This window comes from Lygodium microphyllum, chromosome 23 (genome assembly GCF_053477565.2).
Source record: "Lygodium microphyllum isolate KBCC chromosome 23, Lygodium_microphyllum_v1.1.10, whole genome shotgun sequence".
NCBI classification, from domain to species: domain Eukaryota; kingdom Viridiplantae; phylum Streptophyta; class Polypodiopsida; order Schizaeales; family Lygodiaceae; genus Lygodium; species Lygodium microphyllum.
Window position 1 is genome coordinate 33,217,236 of NC_141157.1, and position 25,085 is coordinate 33,242,320.

Here is a 25,085-nt window from a genome sequence, read left to right on the forward strand (position 1 = left end):
TTTCAGCAAACCATGAGGTATTATCTACAAGTCTTAAATATGCCCTTCATACTCAAATTCCATTGGAATAGAAAATACATTGACTACATTGGAGGATGCACTTTTAATTATTTTTTACAATGTTGGTAGACTCCTTAAAGAACATTTGCATGATCATAAGTTGCACAAATAAATCTAAAACTAGCTCATTGTGATGGAGAAGCCTTGAGAATATGGTTGAGATGCTTAGATGAGGGAAGTGGAAAAGATTAAGTAGAGGTGGAAGATGTACCTTGTAGAGTAGGGATAATGACTTATTTTTTCTTATCATTCTAGATTTTTTTTTAATAGAACTAATATTTAGCAACCACTCTTGAGGAAACACGATGTCAAACCAGTTTATGATTTCAAGGAAAAATCGTTGAGTAGTCTCATCATACTTCATAATGATCGTATGTCCTTTATCCTTGTCATTGTTAATACCTTCAACCACTCTAGGGATTGCTAAGGACAGACTACAAAGTTCCATTCTATATTGAATAACTAGATGCGTAGAAGAGGCCTTCATATTCAAACTTATTGTCCTAATGTGAAACATGAGCATTTCACTTGAATAAGAATCATCTACAGAAATAACATAATTGGGCCTAAGCTTAGACCATTTGATAGAGGAGAGATTGTAGCAATTATAGCACCCACTATCATATCCATGAATTCTTTATGACATGTGTCTAAGATGGTGTCCACACAAGAAACATTTAACCCTTTTTCAAACAATTGAATTATACCTATGGCAAATAACCTAAATGCAAACTACGATTTTTTTACTTATTTTAATTTTATGTGTTACTAGAGCTAATAGGTTCACACTTGATCATTCCAAATAGTATATCCAATAATAAGAATACCATTATCTTCATCATATAGAGTTGAAGCTCTAAACTTGAAAACACCTCCTCCATAGATATGGGCTACTTTGATTTTAGGAAGAATCCAATTTGCTCTTGGATTTGCATCATTCATGATAATAATAGAACTATAAAATGATTTATAATGCTCAAAGAGACATTTTAAGGTAGAGATAAAAGAGTTCTTGCCTACCGACACCATGAGAGGAATTACTATGCTAAAGGAATTATACACTTGGCCTGACTAAAAGCCTAACATGTCTCACACCTAACAACAATGCCAAAACAAATGGCAATAGTCACTAAATGTCCTTTGAGTATAGCAATCTTCAAAATGCCACTTATGCCCTCTCTCAAATATGCCGGAATAAAAGAATGAAATACAATGCAAGTGCACTCATTTTCTTGGTTTTGGTATCTTCATTAGATGACTTTGCTTGTTGTCTCCTTTCATGGGAGGATTTGTACCTATTGGCATTGGTGACATTCATCTAGTTGGCTTCATCTTCAAATAGTCTTTGGGTATATATATGTATGTATACAAGTTTCAAGGTCCCAAGTCAAAGACCATGTGCCCCTCCTCTCAATCTCTCGGCCAACATATTGCACTTTTTTCACAAATTGGATTGAAATATGCCATATGAAGGTTAAAGAATGGGGCAACTCATGATCATGATGACTTAGTGGCAAAGCACTTTACACTTGGTAGAGCACCAAAATTGGCTTATATTTTTGATAGAACCATTTTTTAGGGATTTATAGCTAGCTACATAGACCATATGATTGCACTACTCTTCAAGAGCAAATATCCTATGATACTTAGTAAATACATGACCATTATGATTGGTCACTTGCTAGTTTAGATATATGGATCTATTGTGGAGCAAGCCTTTGTTGAGAAACTCAAATGAGATGCATGGCATGAGATCAACATGTCAAGTTGGTTTCAAATAGGGATACACCATCCACAACCATATTTTTATGTAGGGATATCGATTAGAAAGGCCAAGCATGAAAGGAAAATATGTATTGCTATTGATTCAATGCCATGCGCCATGGTTTTGAGGCTATAAGGTATTGGTGTTCCTTAGGAGATACAACAGAGCACATATGCTCTATATGAGATAGAAACAGACATAGAACATGGATATCTCAAATTCATTCAATAACACTATCGAAGTGACACATAGATGCCCATTCTCACCAACTTTGTTTGGTCTCTATAATATGAACAATGTCTCAAATTATAATGATAGAAAGGGAGGGATCGAAGCCAATTTAGCTCGTGTTGGTGTCAATATTGCTTCACGCAAATAACATTGTGTTCGTGTTTGACTCAGTTGAGAGACCACGAAGACATTTGGATGCATTATCAACTTTTTGCAAAGGTAAGAGACCTTAGGGTGAACCTTGAGAAAACTAGGGTTACAGTATTCAACACCTCGGCCAAATATTGGGTGACTAGATCTGAGCACCAATTTACTTTTCATGGAGAACCATTGGAATCTATCAATAGATGATATGTATACTTAAGTGCCACATTCAAAGGACTACCATTTTCCTAGAAATAGACATTGGGGACTCACCTAGTATACACATGCAACATTTGGGTGCATTGGAGAGAGAATGTGCACACAAAGAATTCCATGGACCACATACCAAATTCACACTTTGATAGAATAGTTACACACACCCCTCTATAGGGCAATCATTTGGGGCCCAAGTCTCTATTACACGAGAAGATAACCACTGAAAAATTACGATGGATTAGAGAGAAAGTTTTAAGATGGATAGGAGCATATGAAGCAACCATTAGTCATGTAGTGACTATTTAACATAGATCATGGGAGCTCACTCAAGATAGATACCCAAGACTAGCATAGGCTTCATCTAGATAATTAGCAACAAAGGGTGCTAAACATTATTGGTATGCTCAAATGGGTACATGGATAAACTTACATAGTCTAGAATCGACTAATTACCCCACTGTGATTACATCATGGATTTTCCTACACTCTAACACATATACTAAGACTAGATACAAAGAAGACTCGAATTAGACCCCTTTCTCGACATGTCACAAGGACTTCCTTTAGCTCTTTTAGAATGGCCTCAACACCCAATTGAGCCATACTGATGCTCAACTTTCACAAGGGTTACAACTATTGGGCAAATCCATACCTCAACATATCATGAAATAAGCAAATGGGAGGTACGAAAGCAAAGAGCCACATGTGCAAATTTTGTGATAAGAGAGCCAAAGAGTAACATCACATCTTTGAATATATAGTATTTTATGATATTCAAGGTAGATACCATTGCCTATTTCAAGATGGTTTGGACCCTCTACAAGTATGTGGTTTGAGGATTATAAGTATTTGAGATTCTTCCTTTCAGAGCTTTGGAGGTGCAAAGTCATTATTCTTCACAATAGAGACCCCCCATAACTAGGTCCACCCAAACACAAGGTTGTTATTGTCTTTCTCACTATCACAATCAAACATGGAATCCACAACTACTACTAGCAGATAGCCAATAGGGCTACAATGTAGAAAAGCTTTATCTTCAAGGGGTATCTCCTTGGATAAAGCATTGGTACTCTGCTAAGAAAGACACCCAAGTCCACCCAAAAGGAGAACCATAGACCCTTATCATTAACAAATTAGAGCTATCATTAAGCACCACAAGGGACAAATACCGAGGAATCTCAACCACATAGAGCTCTACTTTCACTTAAGGGAGATAATTCACTAAGAAAAAGAGCATTTCTACCTTTTTAACTTCTCATTTTAGTAGTATAATCTACATGTATAGCACAAACAATCTTACATAGAATATTGCCTAATATCTAGTCTCTTAGGTATATCTTTTACTTTTTTTTTAGATAATCCATACACTTCATTGTATGTAATGGTGTCATCACATAGCCACATTGGCCTTTCAAATATGTTCTCTCTCTCTCTCTCTCTCTCTCTCTCTCTCTCTCTCTCTCTCTCTCTCTCTCTCTCTCTCTCTCTCTCTCTCTCTCTCCGTAATGGATGTTATATTTATAAAGTACTAAATGACAAAAGAGTTACAAAAGTCATGGCAAAGATGCCATATGCCAGGGAAGTAAGTCCTCCCGAGGGAGTAAGTCAGAGTGTCGAATAAGATCTATCTACCAATGCAAGAGACCTTTAAGCTTAGCAATATGTCCTTGAACATTAGAGGCTGAATCAAAAAGAAAAGCATTTCGAATAGTCCAATTGTGCCAATAGCCCCAATATCTAAGAAAGTGAAACAAGATCTTCATATGCGACTGTGCCGGTGTGGGGTATTTGGGCCGCGCAAAAACCCACTCAAAAGGGCTTAGCAAGAAACCAACCACTGCTCGCCAAACCGCTAACAAGAGTGACCATATTTTCTTAGCAAGAGGGCAAGAAATAAATCGATGACGGGCTGATTCCACACTGGTGCTGCAAAAGAAACAATTGCCGTTGGAGATTCGACGCTTGGAAAGGGCTGAAGCAAGAGGAAGACCCCCAATCATCACCCTCCAAAGAAAGACCTTGCATTTAAAAGGTATCTTGTTCAACCAGCCCTCCATCACAGTTACCTTCCACCATGACTGAGATTTATGCAATCCCCATATAGTATTAGCTTTAGTAACCACCCATTGATGATCTTTAATCAGAAGATGATACACCTGGTTAGCTTAGGCCTTTTCCAAATTTAGCCGGCCTACAAGGTCCCAGTCCTGCCAAGAACGATCCGAAGCAAGGGCAGGAAAGGGTTGTCTGCTCTGGATCACCATCAAAAGTTGTCCCCATAAATCACGGTATCCATGAGGGATCCTGAAAAGCCTCCTGGCTGTACAAAACGATATCAACACATTGCGATTGGCAAGGGTGGCATCTGCAACTGAAGTCAAGCCCAAGCGTGCCATGCGGTTAAATTTTGGTCTGAGCTCATGTTTGCCTTCCCAAGAAAGTAATCGCGAGGCTGCCAACAATTCCAGTTGAAAAGAGTTAGTAGCTAAGCGGTCCTCCGTTGGATGCCACTAAGCCTTCTGGAGAACCAATTTCCAGGAACATACCAAATGAGCAAGCAGGGATGATGAAGGACTAGAAAACCAAGAGTCTGCATTAAGAACATGCCACCAGGAGCTCCGAATTTGGGTATTACCATGCACAAGCCCGTGATCCTCAAGAAAATAACGGGCTATAACGACCCACGAGTGATGATCCAAGCAAATGGCACGAAAAAGAGACCAACGAAGTGCCAGCATGAGTTTGGGCATCCAAAATAGCCCCACCACCCATGCGTTTGGGGGTACATGCATGCGACCAAGAAATCCATGAAATGCCTGCCTGCAAGGAGTCCTTCCATAGTATGAAACGAATGTACTGAGTAAGAGCATTCAATGTACTAGTAGTCCAAGGCAGCAATGGCAAGAAATATGTGAGCATTGGCAACATAATTGTCTGAGCCACTTAGAGGCAAATATGGAAGGGCCAAGCCTGTGACTTCCAATACAGAAACTTGGCTGCTAGTTTGTGTGAAATCCACTCTAGTAGTTGCTTTGGCCGGACATCAACACCCAAAGGATACCCAAGATGCCTGGCAATGGAAGCACGAGGAACAACCATTCCCTGCCAGTCCAATGACTGCAAATCTGACTCTGTGCAACTGAGCATGGCTGATTTCAAAGCATTGATATGAAGACCAGAAGCATGACCAAAGAGAGTTCAAACATCTAATACTTTGCGAAGATTATCCTTGTCTGCACGCAAAATCATAAAGCTGTCATCAGCCAAGGATTGTCTAATGAAGTGATGTCCAAAAGGAAGAGACAATCCAACCAATTGAGTAGAAGCTGCCATATGAGATAACATCGAAAGAATCGGATGAGTCGCAAGGGCAAAAAAGAGTGGACTCAAACAGCAACCCTGTCTCACAGAGCGTGCAAGGACAAATGGCGCGGTAACACCACCATTCAGCATAACTCGCGAAGAAGCTGCAGCACTAATGGTGTAGATCAAACGAGACATCCGAGTACCAAAGCCCATAGTAGACATAAGTTCTGCAATGAAAGACCAATCTAGATAATCAAAAGCCTTTTCCGGGTCCAATTGAATCAATACCACCTCTTGATTAGAGTGTCTTGCATAGTCAATAGCCATATGCACATTTAAGACATTATGCAGAATGTTTCGGCCGTTAATGAAACCATATTGAAGAGGATGCACAATGGCACGAAGATGCTTATGGAGCCGATTCACCATCACTTTGGAAAAGATTTTATACATAGAACCCATCAAAGAAATTGGTCGCCAATGTTTCAACATAGACGGCGACGGAACTTTTGGAAGCAATTTGATAAGTCCTTTCCATGAGAAAGGAGTGAACCCCGTTTCCCAAACCTGCTGAAACATAGCCGTCAATGGTTTCACTGATTGGGTAGCAAAAACCTCAAAGAATTCATTGGTGAGACCATCCCAACTGGGACATTTATCCTTGGGCAAGTGTAACAAAACATCCATAACCTCCGCCTCACTAATATCTGTCTCCAAAGTAGTTTGCATATCAAGTGGAACCTGATTGCGGACCAGATCATAGAAAACTGAGCATGCATGAGTAACTTGGTCAGAAGGTGAAGGAGAAGAACCAAGAAGGTCTAGAAAATAAACCCTGCACATATTCACAATAGTCTGAGGATCAATGACCATTCGACCTTCTGGATCCTGGAGTCTAGTCATATTTTCTCGAGCAAGAGATGCATGTAGAGCTCGAAAGAACTTATGAGTCTAACAAGCACTATCTTGCAAATTCTCAGTCAAATTTTGCAATTTGGCCTGCTGATAAGATTTCAACTGAAACTCTTTAATAAGATCAGCCAAACGCATCGCCAGTGACAGCAGAAATACATCATCTGGAGTGTCCACCAACAGAGAACGAACCAAAGCCAATAAGTCCTCTGCTGCTTGTCGACGCTGTCGACAAAGAGAGGCATGATGGATCCCATACTGCCGAGCAACCCCCTACACATTAGAGAGCAATCGTTCAAAAGAAGCATTGACCTCAAAGGAGAAGTCCAATAAAAATCTATCAATCAATTGCTGCATATAGTCTTGAAAGATTGAATGCTTCAAATAAGACGAGTTGAAACGCAAAGGCAGTCTATCAAGAAATTGCTTAAAAGGTGCGATGGGTTGTGCCAATATCTCAAGTTGTAGAGGGAAATGGTCCGACAAGGCATATTGTTGCAACACTTTCATTTCTAGCATCTCACGAAGAAAATCATCATCCTGCATGATGTACATGCGGTCCAACCGCGACCATGTAGTTGCATACTGCGTAGAATGGAAAGTAAACCCTGTAGAAGAAGGGTGTAGCCAAGACCAGAGATCTTGCTTAAGTACAGCAAGAGCAATTGCATTCCACACACGACTTTCCGGAGCGTCCATCACCGAATGCTCTGATGTGGACTGTGAAGAATCAACACACATATTAAAATCCCCCATCAAAAAACCCCGTCTGCCAAGTGACAAGGAGGTCTGCAAAGTATTCCAAAGATCCCGACGGGATAAAGGGTCATTCAGAGCATAGAGGCTCAGTAACCATAAGATCTCTCCTTCAAATAAAACTTCAATCACCACAAAATGACCATGTACATTATTTTTAATAAGAACAGGTTGATATTTCTCATGTACAATCATAAGCACACCAGAATAATGCATGGCATGTGTCCCTGCATAAAACAAGCGAAACCCATGGCAATCCACAACTTTTCTTGCTTCACCGTGACTCTTGTGCTCAACAGCACACAAGACATCCCACTGATTCTCATGCAATAAACTCCACATGGCATGTTGCTTATTGCGAGAACAAATGCCTCGCATATTCCACATGGCTATCTTCATGTGTATTCAAAAAAGAAAATCAGGAACGAGGCAAAGCTTGCCTCGATTTAACCTTTTCTGCTAGAATGTCAAGGACTCCCTCATCCAAAAAATCAGCTAACACGGCAAAAGAGTTCTGACGGCTAGATTTAGAAATAGACGCTGTATCCACTGTCTTGCGGATGGAACGGGGATAACGACGATCCCATGGGGTAATCACGTTACCTCTAGCATCAAAAGCCAACTTAGCAGGTGGCCCCTTCGAAATATCTGTATATACTTTCCTAGTGGGCCGATTGCAAGGAATAGAAGAAACCATAGCATGAGTAGTGTGCTATGAACACAACATGTCTTTCCTGCGCATATAAGTACGCAAGGAATCTTATGAAGCATTAGGCACAGTATCCGCCATGCCAGTATCAAACCTTTTATCTTTTTTGGCACGTACATCTACCCAGTCATTTTCACGGGAATCCAAACCCGAAACCTGTTGTTTGCCTTTATCCAAAACTTTAGGTGGTTGGGTCACATCCTACGACAGAGCATCAAGCACCATATCTTCCATGGGAGGCAAAACATGCTCAGCATCTGAAGTTTGTTGCTTCGCTGGACATTCGGCCATAAAATGCCCCAATTTTCCACACGGAAAACAATGCCCTGTAAAGTTACCCCATTTCAAACGAAAGTGCAAAGGATGCATGCCAAAGCAATTAAGACGCAACCAAGCAGGCCTTTTCCGAGCAATGTCCCATAACATACACAAACGATTACGATTCGTGGCCCTTAGGCTCGGGGGAACCAAAATAGTGCCCACAACGGCCATGGCATCCTTTAACAATGGCCAATAGACAGCCGGACAGTTTTCCACTTCAACCCACACCGGGCATCCGCGTTGAAGCAAGCGCTGAAAATCTGCCATTGATGCCATGGCACAACATGGACCAAACGGTGATCAAAGAACAATGGCAGTTTAGTCAACAGATCGGCACGATGCTTCTCGGATTTCAACAACACCTCATAAAAGCCTCGAGGCCCAACGAAAATCTCTTCAACACACTCCCCTTGTAGTAGACTTTGCAACCACTGGCGAATATAGGAAAGCACTGGGATCCTACCAGTGAAGAAGAGTATAACATCACATTCATAAAACACTGAGAATGAGCGCAAAACATTTTTAGGATCCACAGTGGCTTCCAGAACATCTTCAGTTTGCAGAGTCAGAAAATGCTTCATGATTATGTTAGACATAATCACCAAGCAGAGTGTTGGCAAACTCCAACAAATGCTCCCAGTCAACATCCCGAGAATCCACAGAATCAGAAGCAACCTGAGCATAAGAACGTTCATGATGATCCATTGTATCTTCCGAAGTATGCTAGGTGCGTCTGCCCGCAAGCTAGAAGTCAAGACCAAGTGGCATCTCCTCTGTGCAAGGAACCGTCTGGTTCCTCTGTTTCAAAATCCGGACCAAGGGCTGCCACCATTTGGTTAATAAAGGCCATGTCCAAACCAGCCATGTTGTATCACCACTTTAACAAGAGATCTAAAGCTATTTGCAGGGCGCTCTCTCTCTCTCTCTGCACTTGACCTGTGTGATTAGGCACTCCCTTTCTCAGACAATGTCACTTGCTAGCTAGGATTTACTACAGGGCGAAACGTTATAGAGCAGGAGATCAGCGCTTCAAGTCGCAGCTCTGGTCACCAACCTGCGCAAGTCCACTCAACGGCAGTTCTCTCTCTCTCTCTCTCTCTCTCTCTCTCTCTCTCTCTCTCTCTCTCTCTCTCTCTCTCTCTCTCTCTCTCTCTCTCTCTCTCCCTCGGAACAGGGCGACACTGGAAGGAAGGTCGCACGCCACTAAGCAGCACGGGTCGATAGAATAGGCAAGGGCAAGGCAGAACGGACTTTGCACTAGTATGAGGGGAAAACTCAGACAGGACACAGGGCAGGTAAGCACGTGGGCACATCAAGGAGAGCCAGGATCCCAACCAGGGCAGAAGACGGATGGACAAGGCAGAAGACGGGAAGGCAAGAGGTGAACAAGATAACAAGGCTACATGTAGACACGGTTGTCCGCAACGAGTCTCGACCATCCACAGGTAGGCGTCCGCTTGCAGGTAGAGGTCTACCGATAGGGAGTGACAACGTCCGCAAGGCGGCTCAAGGACGGGGCTTCCGCACGTAGGTCACGAACAGAGCACGATCGTCCGCCATCTCTCTCTCTCTCTCTCTCTCTCTCTCTCTCTCTCTCTCTCTCTCTCTCTCTCTCTCTCTCTCTCTCTCTCTTTGTAAAAGGTAATTGTATTAATTATGAAAAAAGGTACAAGTTTACATGACTACAAGATACACGATGGCTCTAAGCCATCGTGTGTAAAATCTCAGTACTAAACAACAAAAGAGTTACAAAAGTCATGGCAAAGACGCAGAGGAAATTGCCATATGCCAGGGAAGTAAGTCCTCCCAAGGAAGTAAGTCAAAGTGCGGAATGAGATCTATCTGCCAATGCAAGAGACCTTTAAGCCTCGCAATATGTCCCGAAACATTAGAGGCCAAATCAAAAAGAAAGGCATTCCGAGTGGTCCAATTGTGCCAGCATCCCCAGTATCTAAGAAAGTGAAACAAGATCTTCATATGCGACTATGCCGGTGTGGGGTATTTTGGCCGTACAAAAACCCAATCAAAAGGGCTTAGCAAGAAACCAACCACTACTCGCCAAACCGCTGACAAGAGCGACCAGATATTCTTAGCTAGAGGGCAAGAAATAAATAGATGACAGGCCGATTCCACAGTAGTGGTGCAAAAGAAACAATTGCCGTTAGAGATTCGACGCTTGGAAAGGGATGAAGCAAGAGGAAGACCACCAATCATCACCCTCCAAAGAAAGACCTTGCATTTGAAAGGTGTCTTATTCAACCAGCCCTCCATCACAGTTGCCTTCCACCATGACTGAGATTTCTGCAATCCCCTGATATTAGCTTTAGTAACCAGCCATTGATGATCTTTAATCAAAAGATGATACACCTGGTTAGTTGAGGCCTTTTCCAAATTCAACCGACTTGCAAGGTCCCAATCCTGCCAAGGACGATCCAAAGCAAGGGCAGAAAAGGGTTGCCTACTCTGGACCACTACCAAAAGTTGTTCCCATAAATCACGGTATCCACGAGGGATTCTAAAAAGCCTCCTGGCTATACGAAACGATATCAAGACATTACGACTGGCAAGGGTGGCATCTGCAACTGAAGTCAAGCCCAAACATGCCATGCGGTTAAATTTTGGTCTGAGCTCATGTTTGCCTTCCCAAGAAAGTAATCGCGAGGCTGCCAACAATTCCAGTTGAAAAGAGTTAGTATGTAAGCACTCCTCCCGCTGGATGCCAACACGCCTTTTGGAGAACCAATTTCCAAGAGCATACCAAATAAACAAGCACGGATGAGGAAGGACTAGAAAACCGAGAGTCTGCATTAAGAACATGCCACCAAGAGCTCCGAATTTGTGTATTACCATACACAAGCCCGTGATCCTCAAGAAAATAACGGGCTATAACGACCCACGGGTGATGATCCAAGCACATGGCACGAAAAAGAGACCAACGGAGTGCCAGCATATGAGTTTCGGCATCCAAAATAGCCCCACCACCCATGCGTTTGGAGGTACATGCATGCGACCAAGAAATCCATGAAATGCCTACATGCAAGGAATCCTTCTTCCATAGCATGAAACGAATGTGCTGAGTAAGAGCATTCAAAGTAGTAGTAGTCCAAGGCAGCATGGCAAGAAATATGTGAGCATTGGCAACATAATTGTCTGAGCCACTTAGAGGCGAACATGGAAGGGCCAAGCCTATGACTTCCAATATAGAAACTTAGCTGCCAGTTTCTGTGAAATCCACTCTAATAGTTGCTTTGGCCGAACATCAACACCCAAAGGGTACCCAAGCTGCCTGACAATGGAACCACCGGGAACAACCTGTCCCTACCAGCCCAATGACTGTAAATCGAACTCCGTGCAACTGAGAATGGCTGATTTGAAAGCATTGATATGAAGACCAGAAGCATGACCAAAGAGCGTCCAAACATCTAATGCTTTGCAAAGATTGTCCTTGTCCGCACGCAAAATCATAAAGCTGTAGCCAAAGATTGAGTAATGAAGTGCTGTCCAAAAGGAAAAGACAATCGAGCAAACTGAGTAGAAGCTGCCATAGAAGATAACATCGAAAGAACCCGATGAGTTGCAAGGGCAAAGAAGAGAGGACTCAAAGGGCAACCCTGTCTCACAGAGCGTGCAAGGACAAATGGCTCGGTAACACCACCATTTAACATAACTTGCGAAGAAGCCGCAGCACTAATGGTGTAGATCAAGTGGGACATCCGAGTACCAAAGCCCATAGTAGACATAAGTTCTGCAATGAAAGACCAGTCCAAATAATCAAAAGCCTTTTCCAGATCCAATTGAATCAATACCACTTGCTGATTAGAGTGCCTTGCATAGTCAATAGTCATTTGTACATTTAAGATATTATGCAGAATGTTTCGGCCCTTAATGAAACCATATTGAAGAGGATGCACAATGGCCGGAAGATGCTTGTAGAGCCGGTTTGCCATCACTTTGGAAAAGATTTTATACATCGAACTCATCAAAGAAATTGGTCGCCAATGTTTCAACATTGACGGCGAAGGAACTTTTGGAAGCAGTTTGATAAGACCTTTCCATGAGGAAGGCATGAACCCCGTTTCCCAAACCTGTTGAAGCATAGTCGTCAATAGTTTCACCAGTTGGGTAGCAGAAATCTCAAAGAATTCATTGATGAGACCATCCCAACCGGGACTTTTATCCATGGGCAGGTGTAACAAAACATCCATAACCTCCGCCTCACAAATATCTGTCTCCAAAGTAGTTTGCATATCAAGTGGAACCTGATTGCGGACCAGATCATAGAACACTGAACGTGCATGAGTAACTTGGTCAGAAGGTGAAGGAGAAGAACCAAAAAAGTCTAGAAAATAATTCCTGCACATATTCACAATAGTCTGAGGATCAATGACCATTCGACTTTCTGGATCCTGGAGTCTAGTCATATTTTCTCGAGCACGAGATGCATGTAGAGCTCGAAAAAACTTATGAGTCTAACAAGCACTATCTTGCAAATTCTCAGTCAAATTTTGCAATTTGGCCTGCTGATAAGATTTCAACTGAAACTCTTTAATAAGATCAGCCAAACACATCGCCAATGACAGCAGAAATACATCATCTGGAGTGTCCACCAACAGAGAACGAACCAAAGCCAGTAAGTCCGCTGCTTGTCGACGCTGCCAACAAAGAGAGGCATGATGGATCCCATACTGCCGAGCAACCCGCTGCACATTAGAGAGCAATCGTTCAAAAGAAGCATTGACCTCAAAGGCAAAGTCCAATAAAAATCTATCAATCAATTGCTGCATATAGTCTTGAAAGATTGAATGCTTCAAATAAGACGAGTTGAAACGCAAAGGGAGTCTATCTAGAAATTGCTTAAAAGGTACAATGGGTTGTGCAAGTATCTCAAGCTATAGAGGGAAATGGTCCAACAAGGCATATTGTTGCAACACTTTCATTTCCAGCATCTCACGAAGAAAATCATCATCCTGCATGATGTACATGCGGTCCAACCGCGACCATGTAGTTGCATACTGCGTAGAATGGAAAGTAAACCCTGTAGAAGAAGGGTGTAGCCAAGACCAGAGATCTTGCTTAAGTACAACAAGAGCAAACGCATTCCACACGCGACTTTCCGGAGCGTCCATCACTGAATGCTCTAATATGGACTGTGAAGAATCAACACACATATTAAAATCCCCCATCAAAAAACCCCGTCTGCCAAGTGACAAGGAGGTCTGCAAAGTATTCCAAAGATCCCGACGGGATAAAGGGTCATTCAAAGCATAGAGGCCCAGCAACCATAAGATCTCTCCTTCAAATAAAACTTCAATCACCACAAAACGGCCATGTACATCATTTTTAATAAAAACAGGTTGATATTTCTCATGTATAATCATAAGCACACCAGAATAATGCATGGCATGTGTCCCTGCATAAAACAAGTGAAATCCATGGCAATCCACAACTTTTCCTGCTTCACCGTGACTCGTGCTCAACAGCACACAAGACATCCCACTAATTCTCATACAATACAATCCACATGGCATGTTGCTTATGGCGAGAACAAATGCCTCGCACATTCCACGTGGCTATCTTCATGTGTATTCAAAAAGAAAATCAAGAACGAGGCACAGCTTGCCTCGATTTAACCTTTTCTGCTAGAATGTCAAGGACTCCCTCATCCAAAAAATCAGCTAACACGGCAAAAGAGTTCTGACGGCCAGCTTTAGAGGTAGACGGAATATCCACTGTCTTGGGGATGGAACAAGGATAACGACGATCCCATGGGATAATCACATTACCTCTAGTATCAAAAGCCAACTTAGCAGGTGGGCCCTTTGAACCGTCTGTATATACTTTCCTAGTAGACTGATTACGGGGAGCAAAATAAACCATAGTATGAGCAGTGTGCTCTGAAGACAACATTTCTTTCCTGCACATATAAGTGCGCATGGAATCTTGTGAAGCATTAGGCCCAGTATCCACCAGGCCAACATCAAACCTTTTACCTTTTTTGGCACGTACATCTACCCAGTCATTGCCACGGGAATCCAAATCCGAAACATGTTGTTTACCGTTATCCAAAACTTTAGGTGGCTGGGTTGCATCCTGCGACGGAGCATCAAGCACCATATCTTCCATGGGCAGCACAACATGCTCAGCATCTGAAGTCGGTTGCTTCTCTGGGCATTCGGCCATAAAATGCCCCAATTTTCCACACGAAAAGCAATGCCCTACAAAGTTGCCCCATTTCAAACGAAAGTGCAAAGGATGCATGCCAGAGCAATTAAGACGTAACCAAGCAGGCCTTTTCCTAGCAGTGTCCCATAACATACACAAACGGTTACGATTCATGGCCCTTAGGCTTGGGGGGACCAAAACAGTGCCCACAACGGCCATGGCATCCTTTAACAGTGGCCAATAGACAGCTGGACTATTTTCCACTTCAACCCACACCGGGCATTCACATTGAAGCAGGCGCTGAAAATCTGCCATTGGGCGCCATGGCACAACATGGACCAAACGGCGATCAAAGAACAATGGCAGTTTAGACAGGAGATCAGCACGGTGCTTCTCAGATTTCAATAGCACCTCATAGAAGCCTCAGGGTCCAACAAAAATCTCCTCAACACACTCCCCTTGTAGTAGATTGTGCAGCCATTGGCGAATATGGGAAAGCACTGGGATCCTGCCAGTGAAGAAGAGTATAACAGCACGGTCATAAAACATCGAAAATGAGCGCAAGACATTTTTCGAGTTCACCGTGGCTTCCAGAACATCTTCAGTTCCAGAGTCAAAAAAAGCTTCATGATTATGTTGGACATAATCGCCAAGCAGAGTGTTGGCAAACTCCAGCAAATGCTCCCAGTCAATATCTTGAGAATCCACAAAATCAGAGGCAACCTGAGCATAAGAACGTTCCTGATGATCCATTGTCTCTTCCGAAGTATGCTTAGTGTGTTTGCTCGCAAGCTGGAAGTCAGGACCAGGAGGCATCTCCTCTGTGAAAGGAACCATATCCTCTGGTTCCTTTGTATCAGAATCCGGACCAAGGGTTGCCACCGTTTGGTCGATAAAAGCCATATCCAAACCAGCCATGTTATATCACCACTTGTGCAGGTCAGATGCAGAGCCAGGAGCTCATGGGCAGTAGAAACGAACGCAAGCCTCTCTCTCTCTCTCTCTCTCTCTCTCTCTCTTTTCGTAAAAGGTAATTGTATTAATTACGAAAAAAGGTACAAGTTTACATGATTACAAAAGACACGAGGGCCCTAGGCCAACGTGTGTAAAATCCCAGTACTAATCCACGAAAAGGGTTACACCAATCATAGCAAAGACCCAGAGGCAATTGCCATATACCAGGGAAGCAAGACCTCCTGAGGAAGCAAGTCCGAGTGCCGAATGAGATCTATCTGCCAATGCAAGAGACCTTTAAGCCGGGCAATGTGTCTCGGTACATTAGAGGTCGAATCAAAGAGAAAGGCATTCCGCGTGGTCCAAATGTGCTAGCATCCCTAGTATCTGAAAAAGTGGAATAAGATCTTCATATGTAACTGTGGCAATGTGGGGTACTTTGGGCGCACAAAAACCCAATCGAAAGGAGTTAGTGAGGACCCCACCACTGCGCACCAGACTTGTGACAAGAGTGACCAGATATTCTTGGCGAGCGGGCAAGAAAGAAATCGATGTCGGGCCGATTCCACAGTAGTGGTATAGAAGAAACAATTGCCATTCGAGATTCTACGCTTGGAAAGGGCCGAGGCAGGAGGAAGACCACCAATCATTACCCGCCAAAGAAAGGCCTTGCATTTGAAAGGTGTCTTATTCAATTAGCCCTCCATCATAGTTGCTTTCCACCATGACTGCGATTTCCGCAATCCCCATACAGTATTAGCTTTCACACCCGGCCATTGATGATCTTGAATGAGAAGATAATACACCTGATTAGCAGAGGCCTTTTACAGACTCAAGCAGCCTGCAAGGTCCCAGTCCTGCCAAGGACGATCCACAGCCAGGGCACGAAAGGGTTGCCTACCCTGAAGCACCAACAAAAGCTGTTCCCATAAATCACGGTATCCGCGCGGGATCCTGAAAAGTCTCCTAGCAGTACGAAACGATGCGAGGACATTGCGAGTGGCAAGGGTAGCATCCGCAACCAAAGTCACACCCAAACGGGTCATGCGGTTAAATCTCGGTCTGAGCTGATGTTTGTCTTCCCATGAAAGTAATCTCGAGACTGCCAACAATTCCAGTTGAAAGGAGTTAGTATGCAAGCGGTTCCCCACTGGATGCCAACGGGCCTTTTGGAGCACCACTTTCCAAGAGCCGACCAAGTGCAGTAACAGAGAGGAAGAGGGACTGGAAAATCGAGAGTCTGCATTAAGGACATGCCACCAAGAGGCCCGAAGTCGTGTATTACCATGGCGTAGCCCGCTGTCCTCAAGAAAATAACGGCCTATAATGGTCCACGGGTGATGATCCACACACATGGCGCGAAAAAGAGACCAACGAAGAGCCAGCATATGAGTTTCAGCATCCAAAATAGCTCCACCACCCATGCGTTTAGGGGTACATGTATGTGACCATGAAATCCACAAAATACCTGCTTGCAATGAATCCTTCTTCCATAACATGAAACGAATGGGGCAAGTGAGAGCCTTCAAAGTAGTAGGAATCCACGGCAGCAATGGCAAGAAATATGTTAGCATTGGCAGCATAATTGTCTGAGCCACTTTGAGGCGGACATGGAATGGCCACGCTTGCGACTTCCAATACATAAACTTTGCTGCCATTTTTTGTGAAATCCACTCCAGTAGTTCCTTTGGCCGAACATCCACCCCCAATGGGTATCCAAGATGCCTTACAATGGAGCCACGGGGCAAAACCTGGCCCTGCCAACCTAATGACTGTAAATCAGGCTCCGTGCAACTGAGTATGGCTGATTTAAAGGCATTGATGCGAAGACCAGAAGCATGACCAAAGAGCGTCCAAACATCTAATGCCTTTCGAATGTTGTCCCTGTCCGCCCACAAAATCATAAAGCTATCATCAGCCAAAGATTGGCTAATGAAGTGCTGTCCCAAAGGAAGAGACAATCCGGCCAGCTAAGCAAAAGCCACCATTGAGGATAACATTGAAAGGACCAAGTGAGTCGCCAGGGCAAAGAAGAGAGGACTCAAAGGGCAACCCTCTCAAATGGCTCTATAAACCCACCATTGAGCATAACTCTTGAAGAAGCCGCAGCACTAACGGTGTAGATCAATCGGAACATCCGAGTACCAAAACCCATAGCAGACATGAGTTCTGCAATGAAAGACCAGTCTAAATAGTCAAAAGCCTTTTCCAAATCCAATTGAATCAATACCACTTCCTGACTGGAGTGCCTCGCATAGTCAATAGCCATTTGCACATTTAAGATATTATGCAAAGTGTTGCGGCCCTTAATGAAACCATATTGGAGAGGATGCACAATAGCTGGAAGGTGCTTGTGAAGCCGATTCGCCAGCACTTTGGAGAAGATTTTATACATCGAACCCATCAAAGAAATTGGTCTCCAATGTTGCAGCATTGACGGCGAAGGGACCTTTGGAAGCAGTTTGATAAGGCCTTCTTTCCATGAGGAATGCATGACCCTTGTTTCCCAAACCTGCTGAAACATAGCCGCCGATGGCTTCACCAACTGGGTGGCCGAGTTCTCAAAGAATTCATTGGTGAGACCATCCCAACCAGGACTTTTATCCTTAGGTAGGTGTAACAAAACATCCATAACCTCCTCCTCGCAAATATCTGCCTCCAAAGTAGCTTGCATATCAAGTGGAACCTGCTGGCGGACCAGATCATAGAAGACCGAGCGTGCATGCGTAACCTGGCTAGAAGGCGACCGAGAAGAACCAAGAAGATCCATAAAATAATTTCTGCACATATTGACAATGGTCTGCGGATCAGTGACCATGCGACCTTCCGAATCCTGGAGTTTAGTCATATTTTCGCGAGCAAGAGAAGCATGCAAGGCGCGAAAGAACTTATGAGACTGACAGGCACTATCTTGCAATGTGTCAGTCAAGTTATGCAGCTTGGCTTGCTAATAAGATTTCAACTGAAACACTTGAATAAGATGAGCCAAACGCATCTCCAGTAACAGCAGAAATTCATCATCTGGGGTGTCCACCAGCAGCGAACGGACCAAAGCCAGTAAGTTCTCCGCTGCATGTCGACGTCGCCGACAAAGAGAGGCATGATGGATCCCATACTGCCAAGCAACCCGCTACACATTAGAGAGCAGCCGTGCAAAGGAAGCCAAGCCCTCAGAGGCAAAGTCCAATAAGAACCTCTCAATCAATTGCTGCATATAGCCCTGAAAGATTGGATGCTTCAAATAAGACGAGTTGAAACATGAAGGGAGTCTATCCAACAACTGCATAAAAGGTGCAATAGGTTGTGTAAGCATCTCAAGCTGGAGGGAGAAATGGTCCGACAATGCATATTGCTGCAAGACTTTCATTTCCAGCATCTCGGGAAGAAAATCATCCCCCTGCATGATATACATTCGGTCCAACCGCGACCAAGTAGTTGCATATTGTGCGGAATGAAAAGTAAACCCTGAAAAAGAAGGGTGGAGTCAAGACCAAAGATATTGCTTAAGTACGTGAAAAGCAAAGGCATTCCACACCCGGCTTTCCGGAGCATCCATTACCGAATGCCCTGAAGTGGACTGAGAAGAGTCAACACACATATTGAAATCTCCCATCAGAAAACCCCTTCGGCCAAGTGACATCGAGCTCTGCAAAGTCGACCAAAGATCCCATCGGGATGCGGGATCATTCAGAGCATAGAGACCCAACAACCATAAAATCTCTCCTTCAAATAAGACTTTGATTACTAGAAAGCGGCCCTGTACATCATTTTTAATAAGAACAGGCTGGTATTTTTCATGGACAATCATCAACACGGCCGAATAGTGCATAGCATGTGTCCCCGCATAAAACAGGCGGAATCCATGACAATCCACAACTTTTCCTGCTTCACCATGACTCTTGTGCCCAACTGCACACAAGACATCCCACTAGTTCTCATGCAAAACAGTCCACATGGCATGTTGCTTATGACGAGAGCAAATGCCTCGCACATTCCACGTGGCTATCTTCATATATCTTCAGAAAAGAGAATCAGGAACGAGGCACATGTTGCCTCGGTTTCACCTTTTCCGCGAGAGCGTACAGGACACCCTCATCCAGAAAATCAGCCAACACTGCAAAAGAATTCTGGCGGCCCGCTTTAGAGGTAGATGGAATATCCACTGCCTTGGGAGTGGGGTAGAGATAACGCCGATCCCAGGGTGTAATCACATTACTTCTAGTATCAAACGCCAGCTTAGCAGGTGGGCCCTTGGGACCGTCTGTATAGACTTTCCTTGTAGACTGATTACGGGGGGCAGAAGGGGCCATAGTACGTGCAACATGCTGTGAAGAGAACATTTCTTTCTTGCGCATATACGTGTGCACGAAATCCTGTGAAGCATTAGGCCCAGAATCCGCCAGGCCTGCATCCAACTTTTTACCTTTCTTTTTATGTGCCTCGATCCAATCAATGCTACGGGAATCCAAACCCAAGACCTGTTGTTTACCTTTATCCACAACATTAGGTGGCTAGAGGACCTCCTGTGCCGGGGCATCAAGCACCATGTCATCCTTAGGCAGCACAACATGCGCATCATCGAAAGACGGTTGTCTTTCTGGGCATTCGACCATAAAATGCCCCAATTTACCACACGAAAAGCAAGTGTCCTGCAAAGTTGCCCCATTTCAAGCGAAAGTGCAAAGGATGCATGCCAGAGCAATTGAGGCGAAGCCACGCAAGCCTTTTCCTGGCCGTGTCCCATAACATGCATAAACGGTTTCAATTCATAGCCCTTAGGCTTGGGGGAACTAGCACCGTTCCCACAATTGCCATCGCATCCTTTAACAATGGCCAATAGACCGCCGGACAATTTTCCACTTCCACCCACACCAGGCATTCTCGTTGAAGCAGGTGCTGGAAATCTGCCATAGGGCGCCATGGCATAGCATGGACCAAGCGGCGATCAAAGAATAATGGCAACTTGGATAGGAGCTCAGCCCGATGTGTCTCTGATTTCAGCAGCACCTCATAAAAGCCACAGGGTCGAAGGAAGATCTCCTCAATACACTCCCCTTGCAATAAATGGTGCAGCCACTGGCGAATATGGGAAAGCAATGGGATCCTGCCAGTGAAGAAAAGTATAACGGCACGGTCATAAAACACCGAAAAATACCGCAAGACTGATTTCGGGTCCACCGTGGCTTCTAGCACGTCATCAGTTCCCGAGTCAAAAAAAGTTTCATGACTATGCTGGACATAATCGCCAAGCAGAGTATTGGCAAAGTCCAACAAATGCTCCCAGTCAATCTCCTGCGAATCCACAGGATCAGAGGCAACCTGCGCATAGGAACGTTCCTGAGGGCCCATTGTCTCGTCAGAAGTATGCTTGGAGCGTTTGCCCGCAGGCGGCAGTTCAGAACCCGAAGGCATCTCCTCCGTGCATGGCACCATATCCTCCGACTCCTCTGTATCCGAATCACGGCCAAGGGCTGCCACCGTCCGGTCTAGAAAATCCATATCCAGGCCAGCCATACTGCTGTCGTCTCTCTCTGTCAAGGCGCGCAGCCAAGGGCAACGTCACAGGGCAGGTCAGCCAACGTCTCGGGACCGCAGGGCAGGTCCGCAGGGCAAGTTCGCCGACCTCACAGGTTCAGTAGGGTGGGTCAAACGAGGGGCCAGGCGGGCACACCGACACAGGGAATCGCAGGGCAAGTCTTCGTGCAGACGCAGGGACCGGCGGACAGGGAAATCGGCACAGTCGTGCGCGCGGGGTCTCGCAGACGGGCCGATCGACGTCAGGCAGGGGTCAGACAGGGCGCGAACCAGGGTGAGCGTGGGTGAATGGGCACGCGCAGGCACGACCACGCGAACTGGGTCGGACGAAGGTGGGCAAAAACGGCGCAAACCAGGGCGGCCTGGTCCGAACGGGCGCGGACGGGTCGGGCAGGGAAGCGTGCCCGCAAACGGGCGCGCACCAGGGCGGACGGGCACAGAGGCCGCAGACGACAGCAACGGGACGGGACGGGACGGGACGGAACGCGAACCAAGGCGCACGGGCACGGAGCAGGGCGAACAGGCGCAGAGTCTGCAGACGACAGCAGGGCGAGTCAGGCGACGGGCCCAACAACGGGGGACAGGTCGCGCCGCATCCCAACGGTTCCCGCCATCGCGTACACACACACTCTCTCTCTCTCTCTCTCTCTCTCTCTCTCTCTCTCTCTCTCTCCTGTACAGAGGCGCTGTCCAGGGACGTATTCTGCAAGCATACCCGATTGAACCTGGCAAATCTGTGATACCTGGTCAGGGCGTCCACGCTGCAGCACAGCACGATTAACGGTAGGCAGTATGCAGGTCACGAAAAACGGGGCGGGCCTGGTCAGCAGAGTACAGGTCGCGAGGGCAGGCGCCAGGGGCCAGCACAGGAACAGCGTCCACGACTCCCTCTGTCGCTCTCGCTCTGTCTCTCTGTCGCCTGTGGACGTGAAGCAGCCAGAAATATCTCTCTCTCTCTCTCTCTCTCTCTCTCTCTCTCTCTCTCTCTCTCTCTCTCTCTCTCTCTGTGTGTGTGTGTGTGTGTGTGTGTGTGTGTGTGTGTGTGTGTGCAGGGCAAACAGCCTGCCCCGCACGCTGCAGGAACAGGCGACAGGAGGCTGAGATGCCAGCTGGTGGCACACAGGTCCCAGTCCCACAGGAGCACAGGGTGCGCAGGGCAGGTAGGAAGTGCTTGGCACAAACAACTCTCTCTCTCTCTCTCTCTCTCTCTCTCAATTCTCTTACCCTTCACAGGATTTAAAGATCTTCCCCTCACAATTTTTGAACTCACAATTACAAAATTTTTAAGCTTAAAAATTGTGAGTTGAAAAAAAAATCAAATTACACTTCAACCTTGAGGACAGTCATTTGCAAGTGACAATAAGCTATGGAATAATTGTATTGGACCTACTTTGCACCATTGGTATGGTAATGTCACCTGCAGCAAGTATATGCATCTACAATGGTTCTATTCTTTCTGTCCTGCTATTTTCCACCCAAGTGACAGTGGAGTAAGCAAGATGTGCAATACTGCCTTTTCAGCACTCCTTGCACGCAATAATTGTGCCCTTGCTTGCCTTGACATGAATTATATCTGTCCCAAATACTTCAGAAAACTCTGAAATGAGTTTCTGATGGAGCAGCTCTAAAAGCCAACTCTGATCATCTTCATGGCCACAGCCAATAAGCTTACTAGATTTAGCTTTGCACTGCTGCAGCTGGTTCTGGTCTTTTAACAGCTTCCATACACTTCCTACTGGACGATTGTGAATACCACAGGGAACTATATTTCTGAAGGGGGATAGGTCTGTGGTCACATTAAGGGCCAAGCCATGGTAAGTTATCCAGCGTGATACTCTGACCCCAATTGCTGCTACCTTCTCATCTCCTGACATATAGCACAAGTAAGCACATCAATTGTAGCATGTAAGGTTAAGATTTCCCTCCAACAATAGTAGAAACATCCTTACCAACCCAAACACCTGTGTATCCTTCAATACGTGAAGCTTCAATGTCACAGGCACTTTGTAAGGCTCGAATGATTACTTCCTCAAGAGCCCTAAGATACCAATGAAGATCTAACTTATAATGCCTAAGATTCAGAATGGGATACATAACCAACTGCAAATAACAACACACAACCATCATCAGCATTACCAAAATGCAGTGAAAACTCTTTCAGACTTAGTACTAGCTCAAATTGTTGTACCTAATAATGCAGAATACATGAGCAGCAGCAACTAAAATAAGTAAGAAAGATAAAGAACAATGTGATTTGACTAATGAGAGATCATGAAGTCCCTTGTTTAAAGATCTAGACAAGCACTCTTCAAAGTATGCTTGATCACAAAATAAACTCTTCAAAGCATTGACCATATGACACGAGCAAAAAAGCCAAACCTGGCCAGGGCCATGGTACGTGACTTCACCTCCACGTTCTGTTCTGTATACATCACAAGGAGGATTATCCATGTCAAATAGCAGGTAGTCCTCAGAGCTTCGAGTTCCCAAAGTGTACACAGGAGGATGTTGCAAAATGATCAACGCATCATTCACATCATTTCCTTTAAGTACATCTGCAGTTCGTTTTTCCACCAAACTTTTCTGCCATTTCCATGCGTCTAAGTAAGGGATGTGCTCATAGTAGAGATCATAACATTGACACCTGTAGCATCGTGACAAATGAGCCAATAACCTCAGATGCAACAACCTTACTTACTGCATGTAGTATACATAGTGTAACTGTGTCCATGCATCAGGCAGTACAAGTATGCTACAGGACATCATGCTCTACACGAATCCCATCCATAAAGCACTTGAATACTACAAGTGACACTCCAAATAATTGATATTGAATCCAATACAGTGGTGCACAGGAAGACTATATGTTGTTGAGACTCAAACCTTCGCTTGCAAAGGGTGGAGATAGGCTCATTTGCACTTGTCAAGGAGATCTCTGAAGCTACTACTCTACCAATCAAGGAGCTTCCTCCTGATTTCTTCAGATACCCATAAGACCAGTGCAAGCGAGCATCTGCATGTGAGGGTAGAGCATGTTGAAAAGAATAGGCAGACGTCATGTTCCTGACAGACTGCTGCCACAGCTCCATTTGCTGTTATGTACAAACCAACCTGTAAAAGAACGACATTGAAGTGGTTCAATGGGACCAACGTGTGTCGCATGTCATCAGTCCCCGATTCATTGAAAAAAGGGCCTTTAACCTTGTAAGAGAAAACAAACCAGTTTCTTGCTTAAAACATGGTAGTGTACTTAACAATTTAAGCTGTTCTTTTCATGAATAGTTCATACCATAAGTTCCTGAAACTACTAATGCACACACACTTGAAAAGTGGCCAACTACTATATGCACCTATTGGACATAACATTTTCAAAGGACACAAATAAACGACTATTTTTTCATAAGCAAAATACTTGCTTGATAGATTGTCATCAATCAAAGCACTACACTACCATGCTCACTGCACCACTGCACTTAGAGCTTGCTAGTTGCTTGATCAAAGAAAGCCACTGTAAGAGAGAGAGTAGGGGCATATAAAAGGGGCAAAGGACATATGTACAAGGGATCGTATTTTTCACACAATAATATAACTTTTTCCTTCTTCTCTCTAACTCCTCCTATCCTTTCATGGCTTCCAACCATCTTTTTCCTGTCTTTCTCTCTCTGTTTCTAGTCTTTCTCTCTCCTCTGCACTCTTCTTCTCTCTTTCTTACAATCTTCTCTCTCCTCTTTCTCTATCCTCTCAGGTCCCTTCATAGCAAGTGGTATCAGAGCATTGGTCTTTGATCCATTCTCTCCTTTTTTCTTCATATTCAATCTCAATTTTCATCATAAAAACCTATTTCAAACAAGTACTACAAGTACAAGACATGGACAATAACTAGTTTGAAGTTGGAGAAGGGGAAAGGTTACATTTACTTTTGAAACATACTCTTCTTTCCTCTTTTTCTTTCAAGTTTTGGCAAGCTTCCATGGAAGGAAATCTGTCTAGTAAGGAAATCTTCATCTATTTTCT

The 25,085-nt window shown here is 44.5% G+C and overlaps 2 protein-coding genes across 2 annotated transcripts; both read right to left on the reverse strand.

Annotated features, from left to right (window-relative positions):
• Window positions 1–3,999: 3,999 nt before the first annotated feature.
• On the reverse strand, window positions 4,000–22,471 carry LOC148016034 (uncharacterized). Its single transcript, XM_087663860.1, has 3 exons — window positions 22,462–22,471; window positions 21,815–22,017; window positions 4,000–6,907 (listed from the first exon to the last, which is right to left on the reverse strand). Exons 1-3 carry the CDS (start codon window positions 22,469–22,471, stop codon window positions 6,674–6,676), a joined length of 447 nt encoding a protein of 148 aa, XP_087519986.1. The 3' UTR covers window positions 4,000–6,673.
• LOC148016035 (octanoyltransferase LIP2p2, chloroplastic-like) lies at window positions 22,368–24,198 on the reverse strand (the record flags this gene model as incomplete). Its single annotated transcript, XM_087663861.1, has 5 exons — window positions 22,368–22,938; window positions 23,021–23,171; window positions 23,451–23,715; window positions 23,955–24,084; window positions 24,183–24,198. Coding segments are annotated over 5 exons (912 nt in total), but the record flags the coding sequence as incomplete, so codon positions are not given.
• Window positions 24,199–25,085: the final 887 nt, after the last annotated feature.